The 18,269-nt window shown below is 36.6% G+C and overlaps 1 protein-coding gene across 1 annotated transcript in view; it reads right to left on the bottom strand.

Moving 5' to 3' along the window:
• SBF2 (SET binding factor 2) overlaps positions 1 to 18,269 on the bottom strand; it is a gene marked incomplete at its 5' end in the record, with an annotated part of 228,924 nt that overhangs the window by 135,227 nt on the left and 75,428 nt on the right. The window contains 3 exons of the mRNA XM_082485054.1: positions 10,365 to 10,470; positions 12,916 to 13,026; positions 14,669 to 14,782. Coding sequence (XP_082341180.1) covers positions 10,365 to 10,470; positions 12,916 to 13,026; positions 14,669 to 14,782 — 331 coding nt within the window. The remainder of the gene's footprint in view (positions 1 to 10,364; positions 10,471 to 12,915; positions 13,027 to 14,668; positions 14,783 to 18,269) is intronic.

The raw sequence follows: 18,269 nt of genomic DNA, 5'->3' as shown, positions 1-18,269 counted from the left end.
CAATAAAACTGTCTTAATTTAATTTAATTATACATGCTGTTAAATTCCAAAGGGCATATGTTCCCATCACACGATATGTGACATCTCATGGAAAGGAGGGAAAAAAAAAAAAAAAAAAAAAAAAAAAAAAAGAGTGAGTTGAGTAAGACTCTTGTAAACAACCTGACAGAGGTAAAGTAAGTTCTGGTTCATACCCCTGAAGTCTCATAACAAACATGAGATGTGGAAAGGGACCCACATTGACATGCTGGTCATGCTGGTCTTTGTGCATCTCCCAGTTATAGGTATTACTGTACTAAAAATGCTGTATTTGGTCACTTCATACATTGTACAGATTAAATCTCTCATTGCTTAGCTGCCCTCATATTATTTCTGAACATAATGAAGTATTAAAATATAAACAATTCTTGCTCTATGTTGAAGACATTAGGATTTCCTTGGTCAACAAGTTGAAGCCAGCTCACGTGTTGACTGTGCAGTGACCCTTTCATAATGTTTCCCAGCCATACAAATACACATATATATTTATCAGGAATGTCTATTCCCATTTACACAGTAATTCAATATGGTAATCTATCAGCATAAAGTACACTACATGAGAGGCTGAACATTATATCTCCCCTAAACCAGAATTAACATAATGAGAAACTACTGCATTACAGAAAACATTCCTCAAAGTGTCAACAAATGCAGTCAAAAGCAAAAATTCTGGGTATTTTAACATATCCTGGATTTAGAAATATGGGACTGAAGGGTCCAGCCTTTTACCGTCACGACTATATCAGACAACCCCAAATTGATCAAGCTTCGTGTTAAATGTAGTGATACTGCTTGTCATTACTACCCACAACACAAGTTGTTCCAGAATTTTTCTCCTTCTACAGTTAGAAATCACCTTTTATCTTCCAGCCTTAATTGACTCATGATCTTTTTATGTTAGTTTGTTCTTGAAGCTGGCCATTTTCTGTAGCTTAAGTAGGTGTACCCACTAACTCCTCTCTCTGAACAATACTGATGTAAAAAGCAGGAAAAGGCAACGCGTGTGGTCTATGATATGCAGCAAAATAAAAGGATAAAATACAGCAGAAAAACCTAATGTTCAAAAAGCAGCCTTTAAATACCAATATGAGCAATAATGTGGCCAACAATTTAAAATATTCCTTTCAGATTCTGGGTTATTTTGAAATTTATGTTTTCTAGAGGAGGCTACACTTTTTAAGTAGTAGAACTACTTTTACTTTCATTCAAATAAAACCATGAAGCATACATGTCCTGTGAGTATTGTCAGTTTAAAAACTAGCTATCACAGAAGTTAGCTAATTTGAGGAACATTGTAATTCTTTTTTCCCCTTTTTGATTGGATAGGTATTTTCTAATAATCATGGTAAAATTAATTAAATTTTAATGTTATTATATAACCTTATAAAATTTATACGAAAGTTATATGCAAATGAAAACACTATCTACAAGGAGTCATTGGTTGGGGTTTTTTAAGTATAAAATGTCAAATACTACTTAAAAAAAAAAAAATCTTAATCACAGAAGTAGTAAGTTCTGGCCCTACTTCCTGTTGTTTTCCTGACATGGTTCCATATAAGATCCATCTGCCTTAGGAACTATTTGAGGTATATCTAATAAGAGTGTAAATCTATAAAATAATAGCTGTCACTATAAAAATTAAAGTCAAAGAAACTTTAATAGGTAGCCATGGACACCCGTGTTCAGCAAAACACCAGGCTGAAAAAGAAAACTTGCTGTACACTCATCGGTCTTTTGATAGAGCTGAACAAGAATGGGCTGAGCTATATATCAAAATGGACTGTTAAAGATTAAGCCATGTGCCAAAATATTACATTTACAGGCATTAAACTAAGAGCTTCTCCTGTATTTTTGCCCATGGCCTGAAGAAATACTCAAACTCCCAAACATTAATATGCATCAGTTGTCCCGCCATCTGTGTCTACATGGCCAACCTGATCTAACTCTAAATTGGGCCTACTTAAGAGTATGGGATTGACCTTCTGACTTTCAGAGGTCTGTTCCAACCTAAATTATCTACAGTTCTATACAAGCTCCTCCACCATGGTAAGAGCCAAGGAATTCAAGCACCTAACCCCTCTGTGAAGGAGCAACTGCCAGATGATTCAAGATGACCAGCTTTACTTTCCCTAAGTGCAAACTACTGCAGATAACATGGCACTGACCATGACAGCTGAGTGTTACTGCTGTAAGTCCACACACCATAAACGCCCAACCTAGCTGCGTACTGGGGCAGCAGAGGAAATTTCTGGGTTTGATCATTCTTAAAAAGAAAAAAGGTAAAATTTATTTTAAGTTATTAGCAATAGAAACAGAAGTTATTAGCAGCTAAACACACATGTTATCATCTGTCACTCACCTAATGCTTTTTTATGAATAATTATCCCAGTGTTTGACTGCAGACTAAGTACACCTATTTTACTGGAAAAACATACTAGAAGCAAGTGTCATTCCTATATCACGCCACCAGCCAACATGTATGCTCTGACTTACAGTTAGGCCAGCATCAGGTTACTCTGCGTTGAACTCTACTGTCTTCTGAAACTGAAGAATTATTAAAGTAGTTCCATTCACAGTAATGGAAGATACTGGGCTCTTTCTCAAACAACAGTATGTAGTCCAGAATGCAGTTCCTCTACTCAACTTACACATTCTAAAAAGCTAAAAGAACCAGCAACAGCAAAAGTTAAAGACTATCTGTCAATGAGCAACAAGGTAGTTTTACGTTAGCTCAGCAAAAAGAAAGTAGAATTCTGGGGCCACCGAGCAGGGAGATTAAAACCAGTATCCACAAGCATAAAACTGCACAATTCAGTTGTGCTCCTGGGAGAAGCAAAATATCTGCATCCTGCTGGCTACTGACTATCAGAACTGCAAAATGGTGTTTGGATCCAATTATTCTAGAAAATCTCCATCTTGGTATTTAAGCCCTCCCTTATTATAAAAGAAGAAAATAAGTACTTATGATAGACAGCACTTGGGGCAGTGTCTTATGATCTCGCATGAGTGTGAACTCCTTTCCTAAGCATTGAGGTTCTCTTGCTCTTAAGCTACATGTGAAGCACAACTAAACTTTTCAGCCTTTCCCCTATATAGAATGCATTTTATCCATAACAGCCTTGTAAATCACTCACCTTTGACAGCACTGCTAATATTGCACTCTTTTGGTATATATGTGTTTACTAATTTGCAAACTAAATCGTGACAGTCACTGGACTAAAAGATCTTCCTTTTCTTCAGCAAAGCAAAATATCTCGCACTTAAACTTTTCTGCTGTCAAGTGGTTTTGAGGTATGACTCAGCACAGTGGTTCTTTGTACTTAGAACTGAAACAAAAAATTACACATGATCTCCACCAGATCGTTTCTCTGCATTCTCCATAGGTCAACAGTTGCTGAACTGCGGGATGTTTATCTCTGTGATATACAAACAATCGTGCTCCAGTAGCTCACATCATAATTTCTGAGGTAGTGCGTTGCGAAGCAATAAAATGTTGGAAAGGTTGTTAACAAATGAAGCCAACTTTATCGCGGAATGTTGAAAGTCTGACCAGTGTGCATATTTTAAGATCAAGAAAGGTCTCTTCCTCAGGATCAAACTACACCAGGCAGGTAGTGGTGCACGACAACATCTCTTGTAGGACTTACAAAGCTTGATTTTTAGTAACCAAGGGGTCAAAACTTATTGTGAAGAACCAATATCAAAAGATCAAGTTTCAAAAGACTTTTAGAAGGTAAACAGTAAAAATTGAAGTATCACCAGCTGCCAGGGACCAGCAATGGCACACTGCTCCATAATAGAAGGCAAGGCAGATGCCAAGTATGGAAACAAGGCAGGAAGGGGCAGTACCCTCACCAACAAGTGGTGGAGTCCCACAGTACCCAGAGAAAGATAAGTCAGGTAGGTCTGTTGACAGCTGCTAGGTTCGGCCGAAAGTCAAGATAGCCAGACAAGCCCATAGTGATGAGGAAGGTCTGAGGTCAAGCCAGAAAGTCAAGTCAGCATGGCAGGGTCAGGACCAGGTCCAGCGATGGCAGCCAGGTCAGTCACAGTGACCACCAGGCAAGTCCACAGTCATGAAGGAGACCCGAGATCAAGCCAGGATGTCCAGGCCATGGTTGAGGATCTAGGTCAGAGAGTTATGTTGCCTGGCACAAGCATTGCTGCAACATGGCTCAGGGAAGGACCAAGGGCATGGCCTGAGCTTAAGTACAGCATCCAAGCGAAGAGGTCAACAAGCCCCTCCTCACATCTTTCACACAGTTCTTTCCTCACCAGTCTGAACCAAGGTTGCACAGCTGAGCTACATCAACGCTGACCTTGAGCACAGGCAGCTCAGCCCTGCAAGGAGGGGTTCAGGGGGCTGTTGATGCACTCAGGACCCTGACATCAGCTTTCAAAGGAAATACTTAGAAGAACCAAGGACAGAGCCTGCTGAACTATCAGCCTAAGCAGAGATTTCAAGTCTTCCGAGAGCAGAACGCACGCTGAATGGTATTGGCACAACTACAGAACAATTTAAAAAATGTGGGGTTTAATGAGTTAACCAGAATTGTAAAGTGCAAGTCTGTCAGTTTAAAATCCCTCTGCACATACAAATATCTACATCCCAATAGAGATGGAATGGCATACCTTTATTAAAAAAAGAACTAAAATAAGGCTGTTGTAATTAAGTAAGATCTTGCCCTCAAAAAATTTTTTGAACACACAAAACAACTTTAGTATATTCATTACCAAGACAAAAATATTAAAAAACCCATCATCCTTCATTATTTTCTACAAAATCAAAGGACTGAAAAATGAGAAAATACAGCATTTCTTTTACTTCTGTACCGGTATAATAGTTAATACATGATCCCATCATTTCGTTATGAATGGATTTATCACTGTATAATAGTAATGAGCTTTGGTTTTCTGACTTTAAACCAAAAAAAATCATCACTGTCAGCATCCCACCGTGGAAACGTGTAGCAAATCATTCACTTCCATTTGTTTGCTTAGTGTTAATTAATTGATTAATTAATTTTAAGCAGCTCTCTGCGGTATCAGAGAAGTATCTGCCCTGGTGCAAAAGAAAGGCAGGAACATGCAAATAGGGAGAAAGGACAGATAATACTTCGAACTTCTCAGCCTCAAGTCACAGTGCTGACTTTTGGAATTGAATAGCCATATAAAAAAAAAATACACATTACCAGTACTACTAATACTGGAGTGGAGCATTTTAAACTGCTTGTACTGAAGTACCTCCCTGCTTATCAACTCCGCTATCGTCACACACTTCTGCCCTGGTATTTATATTTCGTGCAACTGTAACAATCTGTACAAGTTTAATCAACCAATCACTTGTGACATCTGGAGTTACTGATATTTAATGACACTGCAGTCTTCAAATACATGATTTAAAAAGTACTTGCTTCATATTCTGCCCGATGGTATACACACAATTTCTAGATTAAAAATATTTTAAGATATGTAAAAAGGCTGAAGGATAAATACGTTTAACACTTTGATCTAAGTTACATTACAGTTTGGACAAATGAAAGACAAGCTTGCCAAGCAACCTGGCTCAACCTAGCATTACTATTCATCTCCATCCTCTCCCATCTATTTAATCTCTACTCTACCCAGCCCTGAATTCAAAAGCACCCTTACCGTGTGTCTTCATCCAGAAGATTCAAAGTAGAATTTCCTTCAAAGTTTCATTTTTGTCATTTAAAATTTACTTTCTTTGTAATACTGAAAGGCAGCCTGAGTTCTACTGAAAATACTTGAGTGGCAAATTAAAGATGCGAGGCGGAAAACCAGCACAGACAAATGAAATGGAACCGAGGAAATAAGGGGATACAAAAACAGCCCCAGATAAGAGACTAAACAAGAAGGAAAGGAAGGAAAACCTCCTTTGTCTTCAAATAAGTTTGGAAAGTAGGGAGAAACATTAATTCTTCAGGAAAATAATTTTTCATAATTATTCTGCTCAGCTTAGCAGTGTGATTCATGCTACCCATTGTTGAAACATGCAAAAATTAAAAGTGCTGGTTAAACCTTGGGTTCTTGTTTTGCAGCTCAGGTCCCTAATATATTTTTTTTTTTCTTAGGTTCTTTGGAAAAAAATGCTTCTTGGGGAGATGGAGAGGCATGTCTCATACGAATGACTGAATATGGCAGTGCTGAATAAGCATACTGCCAGCAGAACGGAGAAGGCAAGTAGAGTTGGAGTTTGGAGAAATGAAAAAAGCTTAAGGCAGAAACACAGGAATGTATTGTTAATAAAGTGAGAGAGAAGAGAAATACAACCAAAATCTCCTTTGAACCTGAAGGCGGCTACTGCGTTTATAGACACCTACTACTTTACTAACAGACAATGAGAAATAGAAGAGTATTGAAAGTCTTCTAGCTACCACAGATAATTTTTAAAAGTATGATTATGATTACTGTTTTTCCAGCTAATTCTTGTTGATGAAATCATTTTTAGGTGCTGCGATCCAGCTACAGGCTTGGCTTTTGTCACATTATTCCCATACGTTTCTTTTTTTTAAAATAAAAAAAAAGAATGTATGATGTAAAATGGCAAACACTGTTGTTCCTTATTATTAAGCTTAAAACCTTTGGGGATGTTTTTCCCAACTGTAGTTTAACGCCTAAGTAAAAATAAGGTCTGTTTCCAGATATGCTGCGAACTTGGTAATACAGGGAGGGTCATCCGCCGACACAGTATTATCCTGCCAAGCAGAAAAAGCATGATGAGACTACTATTGCACAATAGTTCTCAAAATAAATGTTGAAATTACTTTTGTATCTATTCATAGTGGTAAATTTTGTCTTGCTGCCCATCTTCTTCAAAGAAAGAGCTATTTTTAAAAAAGGTGATTTATACAGTTCACAAATATTTTTCTAGGTACTCTTCAATTTTCTATTAATAACTTAAATAGGATTAAGTGACTTGTACCAGAAGAGAAATAAGTGGACATGTCGTTACTTGACACACTGCCTAGTCAATATTTGTATCCTAAACACAAGCATTTGATGGGATAATAGCTGTCATTAAAGTAACTATCCAACACCACAGTGGACAGCAGAAGTAGAATGCTTCAGCCCAGGTTTGTAGAGACAGATACACATTAAGCTCCTGGTCAAATGGAATGAGAGAAATAGAACAAGTGTGAACATTGCAAAAAGCACAAAAAACTTCTGACAAGCTCAACTATGATCTCTGGAGGAAAGGATTAGGCCTTATCTTAGAAAAATAAAACTTTTTCAAAAGGATGAGCTAATAGGTTCTACCACATCCTTCCTGACTCACTGCCTTTAATTCTTCATAAGACTACTTAAACGTGAGAATAAATGAGAATTTTTTTAAAACAGTCTGTTCATGTTTCTAGGTGCTCTTTTTATATTCAACAATCATTGCAAACAGACATATGTAGTTGTATTAACAACTCTTTTTCATCAAATTCAAACAGAAATTTACCATTAACAAACCTTGGTCTCAAGAAGACAATGATAGCCCACCACACGCATGTGAAAAGAACTATGTGTTATTTTGTAAAGTGATGTACGCTATGAAAACACAAACATCTTAATTTGTATACTTAGAGATACAAGAGGATTCTACCATTGTGCTATATCCCCAGATACTTAGACACAAAAACTTAAAAAGGGACATCAGCTGGGAACTGAGGCACATTTGAAAAAAGAAAAAAAAAAAAAAAACCCACAAACACCACCACAAAACAAACAAACAAATAAAAAAAAGGGGAAGAAAAAGCAGTGGTCAGAAATAGGAAAAGTAAGTCTCTTTTGAAAAGCGTTCAAGTAGCTGCTTAAAAAAAAAAAAAAAAAAAAAAAAATCTAACTGCCAACTTATTTGATTGTTCCTTAACTAATTTCAGGCCTGTTCCCAAGCAACTACTCCTGTCCTCATCATGCCAAAGAATAGGAGAGAGACAGGAAGAGGACCTACACAAGACCATTAGACAAGCTCTCCCTAATAGTTTTGATAGTCTTGTAAAAGAGAAAATAATGCCACAACAAAAAAGAAGGGGTATTGAGACAATTATTTTTTTTCCACAAACTCGTATAATCTCTTCAGGGAAACAGGATGTAAGCCCATAGCTTGTCTTTGTGAAGATTTGCCAAGTTTTATAGTCACATACTTTCTTCAGTCTCTCTCTTCTTCAGATCAGCTGAAGTGCCACTAAACAGAACTTTGAGCAATGATCAAGTTTTCCTTCAATATGTCCCTTTCTCTCCCCCTCCTTCTGCTGATTTTCATATCCATCTGTGCACCACAACTGGAAAGGGCACCTGGTAAGTGTGGGCTTAACAACTCCTACTTGTACTTCTTACAAGCTACCAAAACCCAAGAAAGACTGGACCTCCAAACATTTACTGGAACTGAGGGGAAGAAAAGAAGGTAGAAGAGCAGCAAAATCATAGAAACTAGACTCCTTACAGCAAAAAGGCTAATGGAAAACAGGAAAAGAAAGATGAGATGGTAGACAAAGAGTAAATCAGGAGTACAGATATTGGAAAGTGTATATAAAAGTATATATAAGCTAATAAGGAATTACACAATTTCAAAATATAAAGGCAAAGGACGATTGATTGCTAGCACAGCAATCTAGGAGACCTGGTTACTCTCAAAACTCTTCAGTACTCTGCTATAGCATCTTTAGGAAGTTACATGACATCCATCTGTATATATTTATCCATTAATAAAATGTGGTTAATAATACTACCTTAAATCCTATGTGTGTGAAAGCAATTTTAAATTCTCATATGGCAGATTTATAACTCATTTGTATACACAATGAGTGGAATTAAAAAAGCTTGCTCTGCCAACGAGCTCTTATAAGAATCCAAGAGGAAAATACAGTCCTCAATTTCCTCTTCCCTATTTACTTTCCCACTCTGTCTTTACACATTTTCCCTCTATAAATCTGATGCATAGAATGACTCTTCAGATTACTGCCTTTGTTGTCTTCCTCAGAGTGATCCTGTGACAAAACACTACCACAATTTGCAATACAAAAGCCAAGTGCCAACAAGACGTGGTAGCTAACCTATCTAAGCACTAACTAAAAGCCTTGCTTGCTTGCTTTGACATTTTCAGAACTGTGAATTTATAGCAACTTTCACTGCAATTACCCAAAATAAACTGCCTCAACTTAGGTATCACATACCATACTTAGAGAACAAACACACCATACCACATGGTATATTGTACCATACTTACAGAACCTCAAACCATATTTTACACCTTCAGAAAAGGGGAAAAGTTGTTGGGCCCATCCATGTTTAAAACATTGCCTGCAATCTGATCAGAGCACTCTTAATGAATCTTGACATAACAAGCCAAATAAAACCTCAGAAACTGTGGTAAGAATAGGTAGCATCTATACCATGTTACCTGTATTTTTTAATTTAAACTGCTATCAACAAAATAATAATATTCCTTTTGGAATAATATTCTTTTTGGAAGGATACAATTAAATCTTATCAGTAGTAGATGGCATCGTGCTCATCAGATCTGATACTGCTTCCTGTGACATAAGTTCTTACTCCACTATTCTTTTTCCAGTTTGCATCCATTCTTATTGTCCATTTATGAGAAGCAGGGATGAAAACACATATTCTGAGGCCATTTGATTACTTGAGACTAAACATGAGGTTCACTGGTTCAGAAAAGATTAACTGCACCCTTATCCACAGCTGCTACAAGTTTGTGCTTCAAAGTTACTTCACAAACCAAGGGAAAGAAGACCAGAGTATTAAAATTTAACAAGAGAAAAAAGATTAGTATTGAGGTACCCAAGTAACAGTGGCACGACGTTCTAATTGTAACAAACAAGCAAGCATTTGATGAGGATCGTGTTAGGTCGTCTTCATGAAAGACAGGGAATAACAGGTAACAACAGAATAACATGAATTCCACACAGTTAACAATATCAGTACGTGGTATCTTTTCTACTAACCTTTTCAGTTACACTAGTTTTATTATTAACCTCCTTCAGTTTTTTTGGAGTTTGCACAGTATCCAAGGGGTGGGCAATCTTTTTACATGAATAAACACAGGCCAGGCTCACAGTACACTTACAGATACAAAATATTGGAGATAACTTACTACAAGCAGGACGTACAAAAAGGTTATACGAATGTCTGATTAGGGGGATAAAAGCACTATTAGTCATTCTTTCATTCAAAAGAAATTAATATTTACCATGTAGCTTTCTTGGCACATGATTTGAACTGAATGAGAACAAAAAATACTTCATTCTGCAATTTAAAAAAAAAAAAAGTTTTTTTCAAAGCAGACCTAGACATACCCAGTTGCTGAAAGAGAAGAGCCACACTGGTGCCTGTAACAGGAAGGCTATCATGTAGAGGAGTCTGTATCAGTTGTCGGTCTCCAGCTCCCAAAGAAAACAATTTCTGTAGAAAGAATATTTTTAAATTGAGTATGAGTTTAATTTATATAGAATAAATATATAGCCTTTGTCACACAGATAAGTGATTCATCCTGTAAAAAATATTTATTTTGTATACAGAAGTTTAAAGTCAGTAAGAATAATTGAATTGACCAATAGAGATCTGAAATACAATTCGAGGACAATGTATGTTTCCTTGAATGTGTAGCATATAGGATGCCTGCCTTGCATTTCCACTGAATTAGATAAATAGTTATGGCTTTGAAGGTATTCGATATTACATTTTCAATAATATATTAAAAAACTTCCAGGAAAAGAAAAAAACAAACAAAAAACAACAACCAGTTTAAAACTCATTCACATCAGAAAAATACATGTTTTCTAACTGACGTTCTTTGGTATCTACTGTCTGCATGCACGTTTTAAGTATGAACACACTTGTGACATATGGGTATTGAAGAGGACACTTCTGCTACTGTTATGTTCCCGCTCTGAATATTAAAGCAGAATTAAAACTTTGGTTACCTTTCCAGCACGAGAACATACCTCCCTTGAGGGAGGCAGGAAATGGGAGTGAAAGGAATGTGCTTGTGTCTCACATCCCAAAAAGCACTGTAACTGCAAAATAATCTTGCTTTCCTCATGAGTAAATCCACATGACATTCAAGCAGCGGGTGATTTCAAGCAGTTACCTTTAACCACTAACTACCATGGGGTGGGAGGCATTTCTGTACAAGCACTAAGAGTGGTACAACTCCATTCTGTATGGTAGCAAAGATGTTAAATGTACAAAGATAGCAAGCTCTAGTTGCTGAGCAGCAGATGTTTGAAACCAAAATGCTTGACAGTAAAACCAAGCAAGTCCCTAAGCTGCAACAGAGATGCTCTTTTCCAGCACTTTAGCAGCAGACCTGGATGCAGGTCAATAACTAATTTCGCAGTTGATTATTTCAACAGTGGACACGTGAATAACCTGGGAGGCTCCTCAAGGACTTCTGGAGATAAACATCAGAAGAGTTTTCCCCTTCTAAGATAAATAATTCTGATTTAGCCCTGGAAGCACAAAGCTTAAGAAAGAAAACAGAAAAACTTAATTTCTGGTGAAAATGGTTGTTCGACACTTGCAAATTTAAGTTCTAACTGAAAGAACATTTTATTTGAAGAGAGAAAGCAGAAAGGAGAATAGCCAGAGGAGCACGAATTTTCCTCCCTCTTCTAGCAGAGTAAACGGCCAGTGGGGAAAGCCATATTTATGGATGAGGCGGGGGGGGGAAGGACAGGGGAGGAGGTGGGGTGAGGTGGGGTGGGGGGTGGAGCGGGGGAAAGAGGATAGAAGAAGAGCCGGAAGTTCAAGTGGATCCCCGAAAACTGTAGTATGGCGTTCAAATACCACTGGAAAAGAAGGTTTCTGATAGGGAGATACAATCTAATTACTCCCCTTTAAAACCCAAAAAGCTTGGGATGCAAAACCACAGAGATGTGGTTGCCTGGAGAGCAGTAAGGTAGATGGAGAGAGGACATTTTGCCACTTACGGCACTAAGAGAAATTCCAAAGCAGGCAAAGTTATGGGAGAAACAGAAAAGACTTAGGGATTTATAGGTTTTCAAGAAGGTTGATATTCCACAGGGTGGGTGGGAAATGTGAGAAAATGAGTATGAAATCAACTTTAAAATACTGTCATACTTAGTTTCCAGGTGTGTTTCATGATAAGGACTACAGTTTCCCAGTAGTGTTCCAGCAGAAAGTGAATCCCAAGCAAATAAGATTGAACTGGCTTGTCAGAAAACCACAGATGTATACGAATCATTTATTTAAAGAAAATCAACAAACAAACCTGACTTTCTGCTCACACGAAGCACAGGTAAAAAGCAGAAAGAAGTGTAGTTGCTGGAAAACCTTTTTCTTATTTTTGAATGCATGGGCTACCTGGAATATTTAATTAACTCAGAGAAAACCATGTACAAGTTACTTTTTTTAGCATTTTTAAAAGAAATTATGAAAACAGACATTTAAAAGAGTTACCAAAGAAAAGGCCAGTGGAATACTGAACTGCATCAAGGAAAAGGCACAGGTAAATGAACTTAAGTGAAGGACATGTTAAAAAATGACAAAGAAAAGAAGCCTTTAAAAAAAAAAAAATCTGTAGCAAGCACAAATATTCCTGAACATACATTATTATTAAAAACTAAACTTATACAAACTGCTTGATTTGTTACTGTGCCTTGTAAAAAGCCAACTCAGTGACAAAATTAACCCTTTGACCTTATCCTGGAATGGAATTTTTGCTGTCTTTAGAAGACAGGCCACAGGGAAAGCACTCACAGGCCACAGGGAAAGCACTCAGCTGAACTATGATCTTTTTTTCTTCAAAAATATTTCAAGAATTTATTTTTTGTTTTCTTCATAAATTAAATTAACTGGAAAAATACCCTTTTTCTTTCCATTTACCTGAGACCCTCCAGAAGCAGGGACAAGGCATGAACACAGATTTGCAATGAGAGTCTCCAGTGACACGTTCAGGCTGTCCACATACACAGTATAGATCAGGCCAAGGCAAGCCTAGAAAGGTAGACAAAATATATTAGACTGCTATACAGAGAAGGCAGTTGTCAAATTACTTGAAAATGTCTGTACATATTTTTTTTTAAAAAAGGGTTTCTTAATAGTTATTAATGTAGTGAAGTACTTTCCAACTGAAGACATGGTAATTTGCTATAGAAACAATCATTCATTTAAAAATATTAGCTTGGCTATTTAGAACGGGTGTATGTGCCGACAGGTGTAGATATATTCTTTTTTTTAAATAAATGAAATGTTTAATATTTATGCCTTGTCCATTATACAAAAAGTGCTTTACTACAAGTTATTTTTAAAAGTTATAAAATCAACATAGCTTCACCTGCGCTTTCAATTCTAGGGATCTAAACCTGACTGGTTTCCAGAGTAAAATACGAATGAATTAATGAGCTTTTGAGGCTTGTTTTAAGACTAGTGTCAAGGATCAAAAATTCCTTATTTTATTATTTCAATATGAACGTATTTTAAAGTGAAAAGTAGATTAACACTTTGGCATTTCCACATTTTTTGTACGGATCCAATTTTAGATTGAGAAATCACAGATGGAGTTTTATCGTTTTTACTAATAATTTAATGTAAGAGCATTTAACATTACATTCTAAGAAGCCTTTGGAAAAAAGGACTAACTTTGTTCCACAGCATCCTTTTGGTGCCGTTTAACTGTTATAATATTGATAATTCAGCAAATATTTTCGGAATTCTCTTCTTAGAAATAATTCCAACAGTAACTTTTCATATAACACATAGTTAAGCTGTGAAACTCCTTGCAACGGGTTGTTGTAAAATCTGAGTGTTAAGAGACCGGACAAATTACATGAAAAAACCCACAGAACTGACACCTCTGGTTCAGGATGTCATTTAACTATGATTCACACTGAATTAGGAAAGTATTTTGTGGAATTATTTCTACAGCCTGCCCTATTCTTACATACTTTGCTTTGCATTCACTACAGGCCACAATCAGAGACAAAATACTGGGCTACATGGATTCTTAATCTCACTCGGTACAGTCATTCTTAATGTCTAATAACAATTTAACTGTTGAATGATTTCTTCCCTTGATCTGTAAACCAAACTATATTTATTTCTCTTAACATGTATTAGCTTAATAAAAATTTAAGCTTTTCATTTATCTCAGATCAGCCATATTTCATCAGCTGAAAGTAATCCAAGATCCTAAATCTCTGTCATGCATCTTAATTTGATCTGGAAGAGGTTCCAACATTTTGCCTTACATATGGAGGAAAACTAGGATTTCGCTGTTATTTTACCATTATGTATTTAATCAAATATTATTAATGTGTTGGTTTTACCTGAGCAAGTCTGGTTTTGTCCTAATAACTCCCTTCATTATACAGTAAATTGAGCCCAGAAAAATCTCCGTTTCATCTTCTATGTAGATTTAAAACTGCTCGGAGGGTAAAAAAGGCACTGCTTCAACCTATAGGGGCTATTTACTGTCACAGACATCAAATTTTATCTAGTTTGATCTAAGCCTACTTTTGCTTTCAAATTCCCAAATCAATCCTGAGATGTTTTAAATCAAAAGTACTGTCACTGCTACTCATTAAAAACAGATTTGTCTGCTGACATATATTACAAATGGCAATTACAAGTTCTTTACCCTGAAAATTTCTGGATAATCTAGTCTGGACACCAACACCAAACTTTTAGGAGCAAATACTTCTGCAGGCGGAATTAAACCAGATTCCTCTTCACCTTCAATTTCTTTCGTTCCCTTGAAAACAGAAACACTTCAATTAACAAGCAGAAAGAAATCTCAAATGAAAATGTTAGCATTCATACAAAAAGTTAACTTTAGAAACTTTAGAAAAGAAAATGAATGCATTATTTGAAACTAGTAACGAAGTCAACTAACAAGAGCTCATTCCCATGGTTGCCTCAACTCCCTAAAAGCTTCTAGATGTAGTTCAGCTTGTTAAAACTCATCCGGGAAGTTGTGCACCCATGTACCTAAAATGAAGCTCTCTGAGACAGCACTTTAACAGGACAGTGTTTCACATCAAATGGTCCCTGTTTCACATTTTAGACAGTGAAGTGGATTACAGAATGGAATCCTTCCACATCAAAGTGTTAGCTGATTTACAATCAACCATATTCCAAATACAGAAAAAAAAAACCCATTCGACAAAAGAATGTTTGGTTGTCCTACTCATATTAATATAATTCTGTTTCTTACAGAATTTCCACTAATGTTACAACTAAAACTATCCATAAGTCATCTCTAGCCTGACTCAGGGAATATGGAATCTAAAGGAATACCTTTACAAGAAAACTAGTTCAGAGTTCTCACAAAATCCCTTAAACTTATGAACCACTAAGTTTCTAGTTACAAAGAAGAGAAAGGTACAATGCAGATAAAATTGCAGTTGTTCATGATATTGTGCAAGCTGCTATAGCCTCCTTGCCAGCGATTACTATTCAATCACAAATAGTTTATTATTACTCATGGCCAAAACTAAAGATGTCATTAAATACTTCCATTTCTAAAATTCCACACATTCTTTGACAAATTCATTAACTCATTAAGTTTTCAAATGACAGAAAGTCCGTGCTTTCCAATTTTTGCATGTAATTCTCTCCACGCCCACACCACCCACCAAATTTCTAAGTATTTTATTTGTTACTCTGACTGAGCATTCTTCTAAGCAAAAATCACTATATTATCTTAATTAGGATTACGAGAAAAAATACTTCCCTTTCATATGACAACACGAAATATCTGCCTTCTATTTCTGTCATGTTACTAGTCATCATTTCATTTAATTTTTTTAAAAAATGATCCAATATCACGTTTCTGTTAAATGGAAGAAACCTGATAGAAATGCCCGTAAATGCCAGGAATGCTGTGAGTTCATGAGCTTTATTTCACAACCTCAATTCAGAACGCAGACGTTTTTTAAGCAAATGCATGTATCCAAATAAAAGCAGCTAAAACAACGGTATCGGAGGTACTTAAAATTCCGACTTAATAAATGCTTTTGATTATGAAAAAGAGTTTAGTTACAATAAGCTTCATGTGGGAATTTTATTGACGGGTGCACAATCAAAAGTTTGGAGACCACTGCCCTACAGCATAATTGTTCTAGCAGGAGACTAAACAGGTTCTTTCAAAAACACTTGTTGTTTTAACTAACCTAAATGACTTTCTACTGAAACAAAATTCATAATAACAGTCCTATCCTGTCCAGTCCTGTCTGCACAGTCCTGTGTGCTTTGGTTGGAGCCAAATGGTGGTAGCTGAAGACGTTAGCTGTCAGGCAGCAATCATCATGACCTGTGAACCACTTAATCGTTTTGGCCTCCACACCAAGACATGCATTATTACATAAATGCTCTCCTTGGTTCTAGCACCAAATTGAAACAGTCACCGAAAAGCTCCAGTAGGTGGGTATCAGCTAGAAGCTGCACTGCCAGCTGTAGGGGTAGTAAAGAGCTACTTCCTAACCTGACCCACAGCTGAAGGTATTTACATTTGAGCCTTCGCCCATTGCCCTTCCACCCATAAAGTCAGACCCGGCCTTCCAGGCTTGTGTCCTGAACATGGGTGCGCGTCTCTTGGAAGCTGCTCAACTGCACTCAAGTTCTATGTCAACATATGCTAAAGCACTGCTCACACACACACTCCCCATAAAGAATAAGATATATAGGTAAGTGTGTGTGCACATGTACCTTAGTGCTCTATTTTCATTACTATATAGACAAAAAAGGGCATGTAATTTTTTATATGTATACCAGAGGAGAAACAAATGCTATAAAATATTTTTATGCTTTTTTATATACAAACTAAATGAGATTCTGGGGCTCCTGTAAAACCGCCACTGTGATTCCTCAGGACATAAAAGTTAGGTGGTATTCGCTTATGCTGTGCCATCCCTTGTCTAAGCAAAATTAAAAAAAAAAAAAAAAAAAAAAAAAAACCAACAAGAGAGAGAGAGGCAGGTATAAGCATCAATCACTATACTGAGTCAGACAAAAGGTTTGCTTGTAGGTTACTACCCTGTCTTGGTGTCAAGGGCACCCCTGAACAGAGGGCAAGCTCAACGAGGCGTTCCTCCAGCCTATTCTCCCCGTCTCCAGTAATCTGCAGCTCAGGAACCTCCTGACCTAAAGACAGCCTCCTATCTAAAAAGCAATTCAGCATTCAAGTAGAAATGGCTTAGCTTAAAAAGAGAGTACATATGTTTGTATTAACCAAGCTGCTTTCATTAAGAGTTATGTATAATATTTTCACACCAAAGTAAAAACAACTGGCACTTCAATATATATACACATATGTTCACATAGTTGGCTTTGTACATTAGTTCTTACCTAAATGGCAACCAATACATACACAATGTACATGCTTAGTCTAGTTTGCGTCTCATTTCTAGCTTAAAATTGTGATTCACAAATTAATAAACACAATAACTCAACAGTCCAGTCACATGTCCCACACATGCTCATATATTTCCATCCATTACAATGTTGACAGCGAGCGCTTTTACATTAATTGCAGTTCCCTCCCCCTGCCCCAAAAAATGCAAGAAGAATTTTTACATTATAGTTTAGTGGTTATACAACACTAAACATATAATCAACAAAAGTGTATTGTATCAACTGTTCTAAAGAGCAATTATGAATTCTAGGCATAAAGGCAAGAGATTCTAGTTATCTGACAAATTGTGGACCCTGACAACGTTAGGAAAAATGAAATTAAAACACATTGCACGTTTCTAAAGGCAAGGGAATATGGAAGCTTCTTTAGATTCACATAGTACTAAGATAATGAAAACTCAGGGTGCATAGACAGGGAGGAGGTTTCTATAAAAGGCCATTTTCATAAATCCACTCAACTTCAGATCAAGTCTTGAATTAATTCTTAATTACATCGAACTTAAAACTTTAAGGGCACAACAGCAGCATGGTATTGAATTGATAAATCATTTACACTATAAAAACCCTCTCTTCCTTCATAAAAGATTTACGGAAAAATGTAATGCGACTAGCTGTATTTCTTCCATGGCTAAACGTTCTGACAGGCACGCAGTCACATTATTAGGAGTCACTAGACTAAGTAGATAATAATTTCAAACACATGACTTTTAACCTACTTTTCAAGCAAAGTATTAACAGCATAAGCATTCTGTAGCAATACTAAATACAAAGCAGTAAAACCACAAACTTAATTCTTCCTAGTTACACTTTTGTTCAGACACATGCAC

This window comes from Vanellus vanellus (genome assembly GCF_965231255.1).
Source record: "Vanellus vanellus genome assembly, chromosome: 6".
In the NCBI taxonomy this organism is placed as follows: domain Eukaryota; kingdom Metazoa; phylum Chordata; class Aves; order Charadriiformes; family Charadriidae; genus Vanellus; species Vanellus vanellus.
The sequence above is the reverse complement of the archived record's forward strand: the minus strand, read 5'-3'. Positions and strand labels throughout refer to the sequence as shown.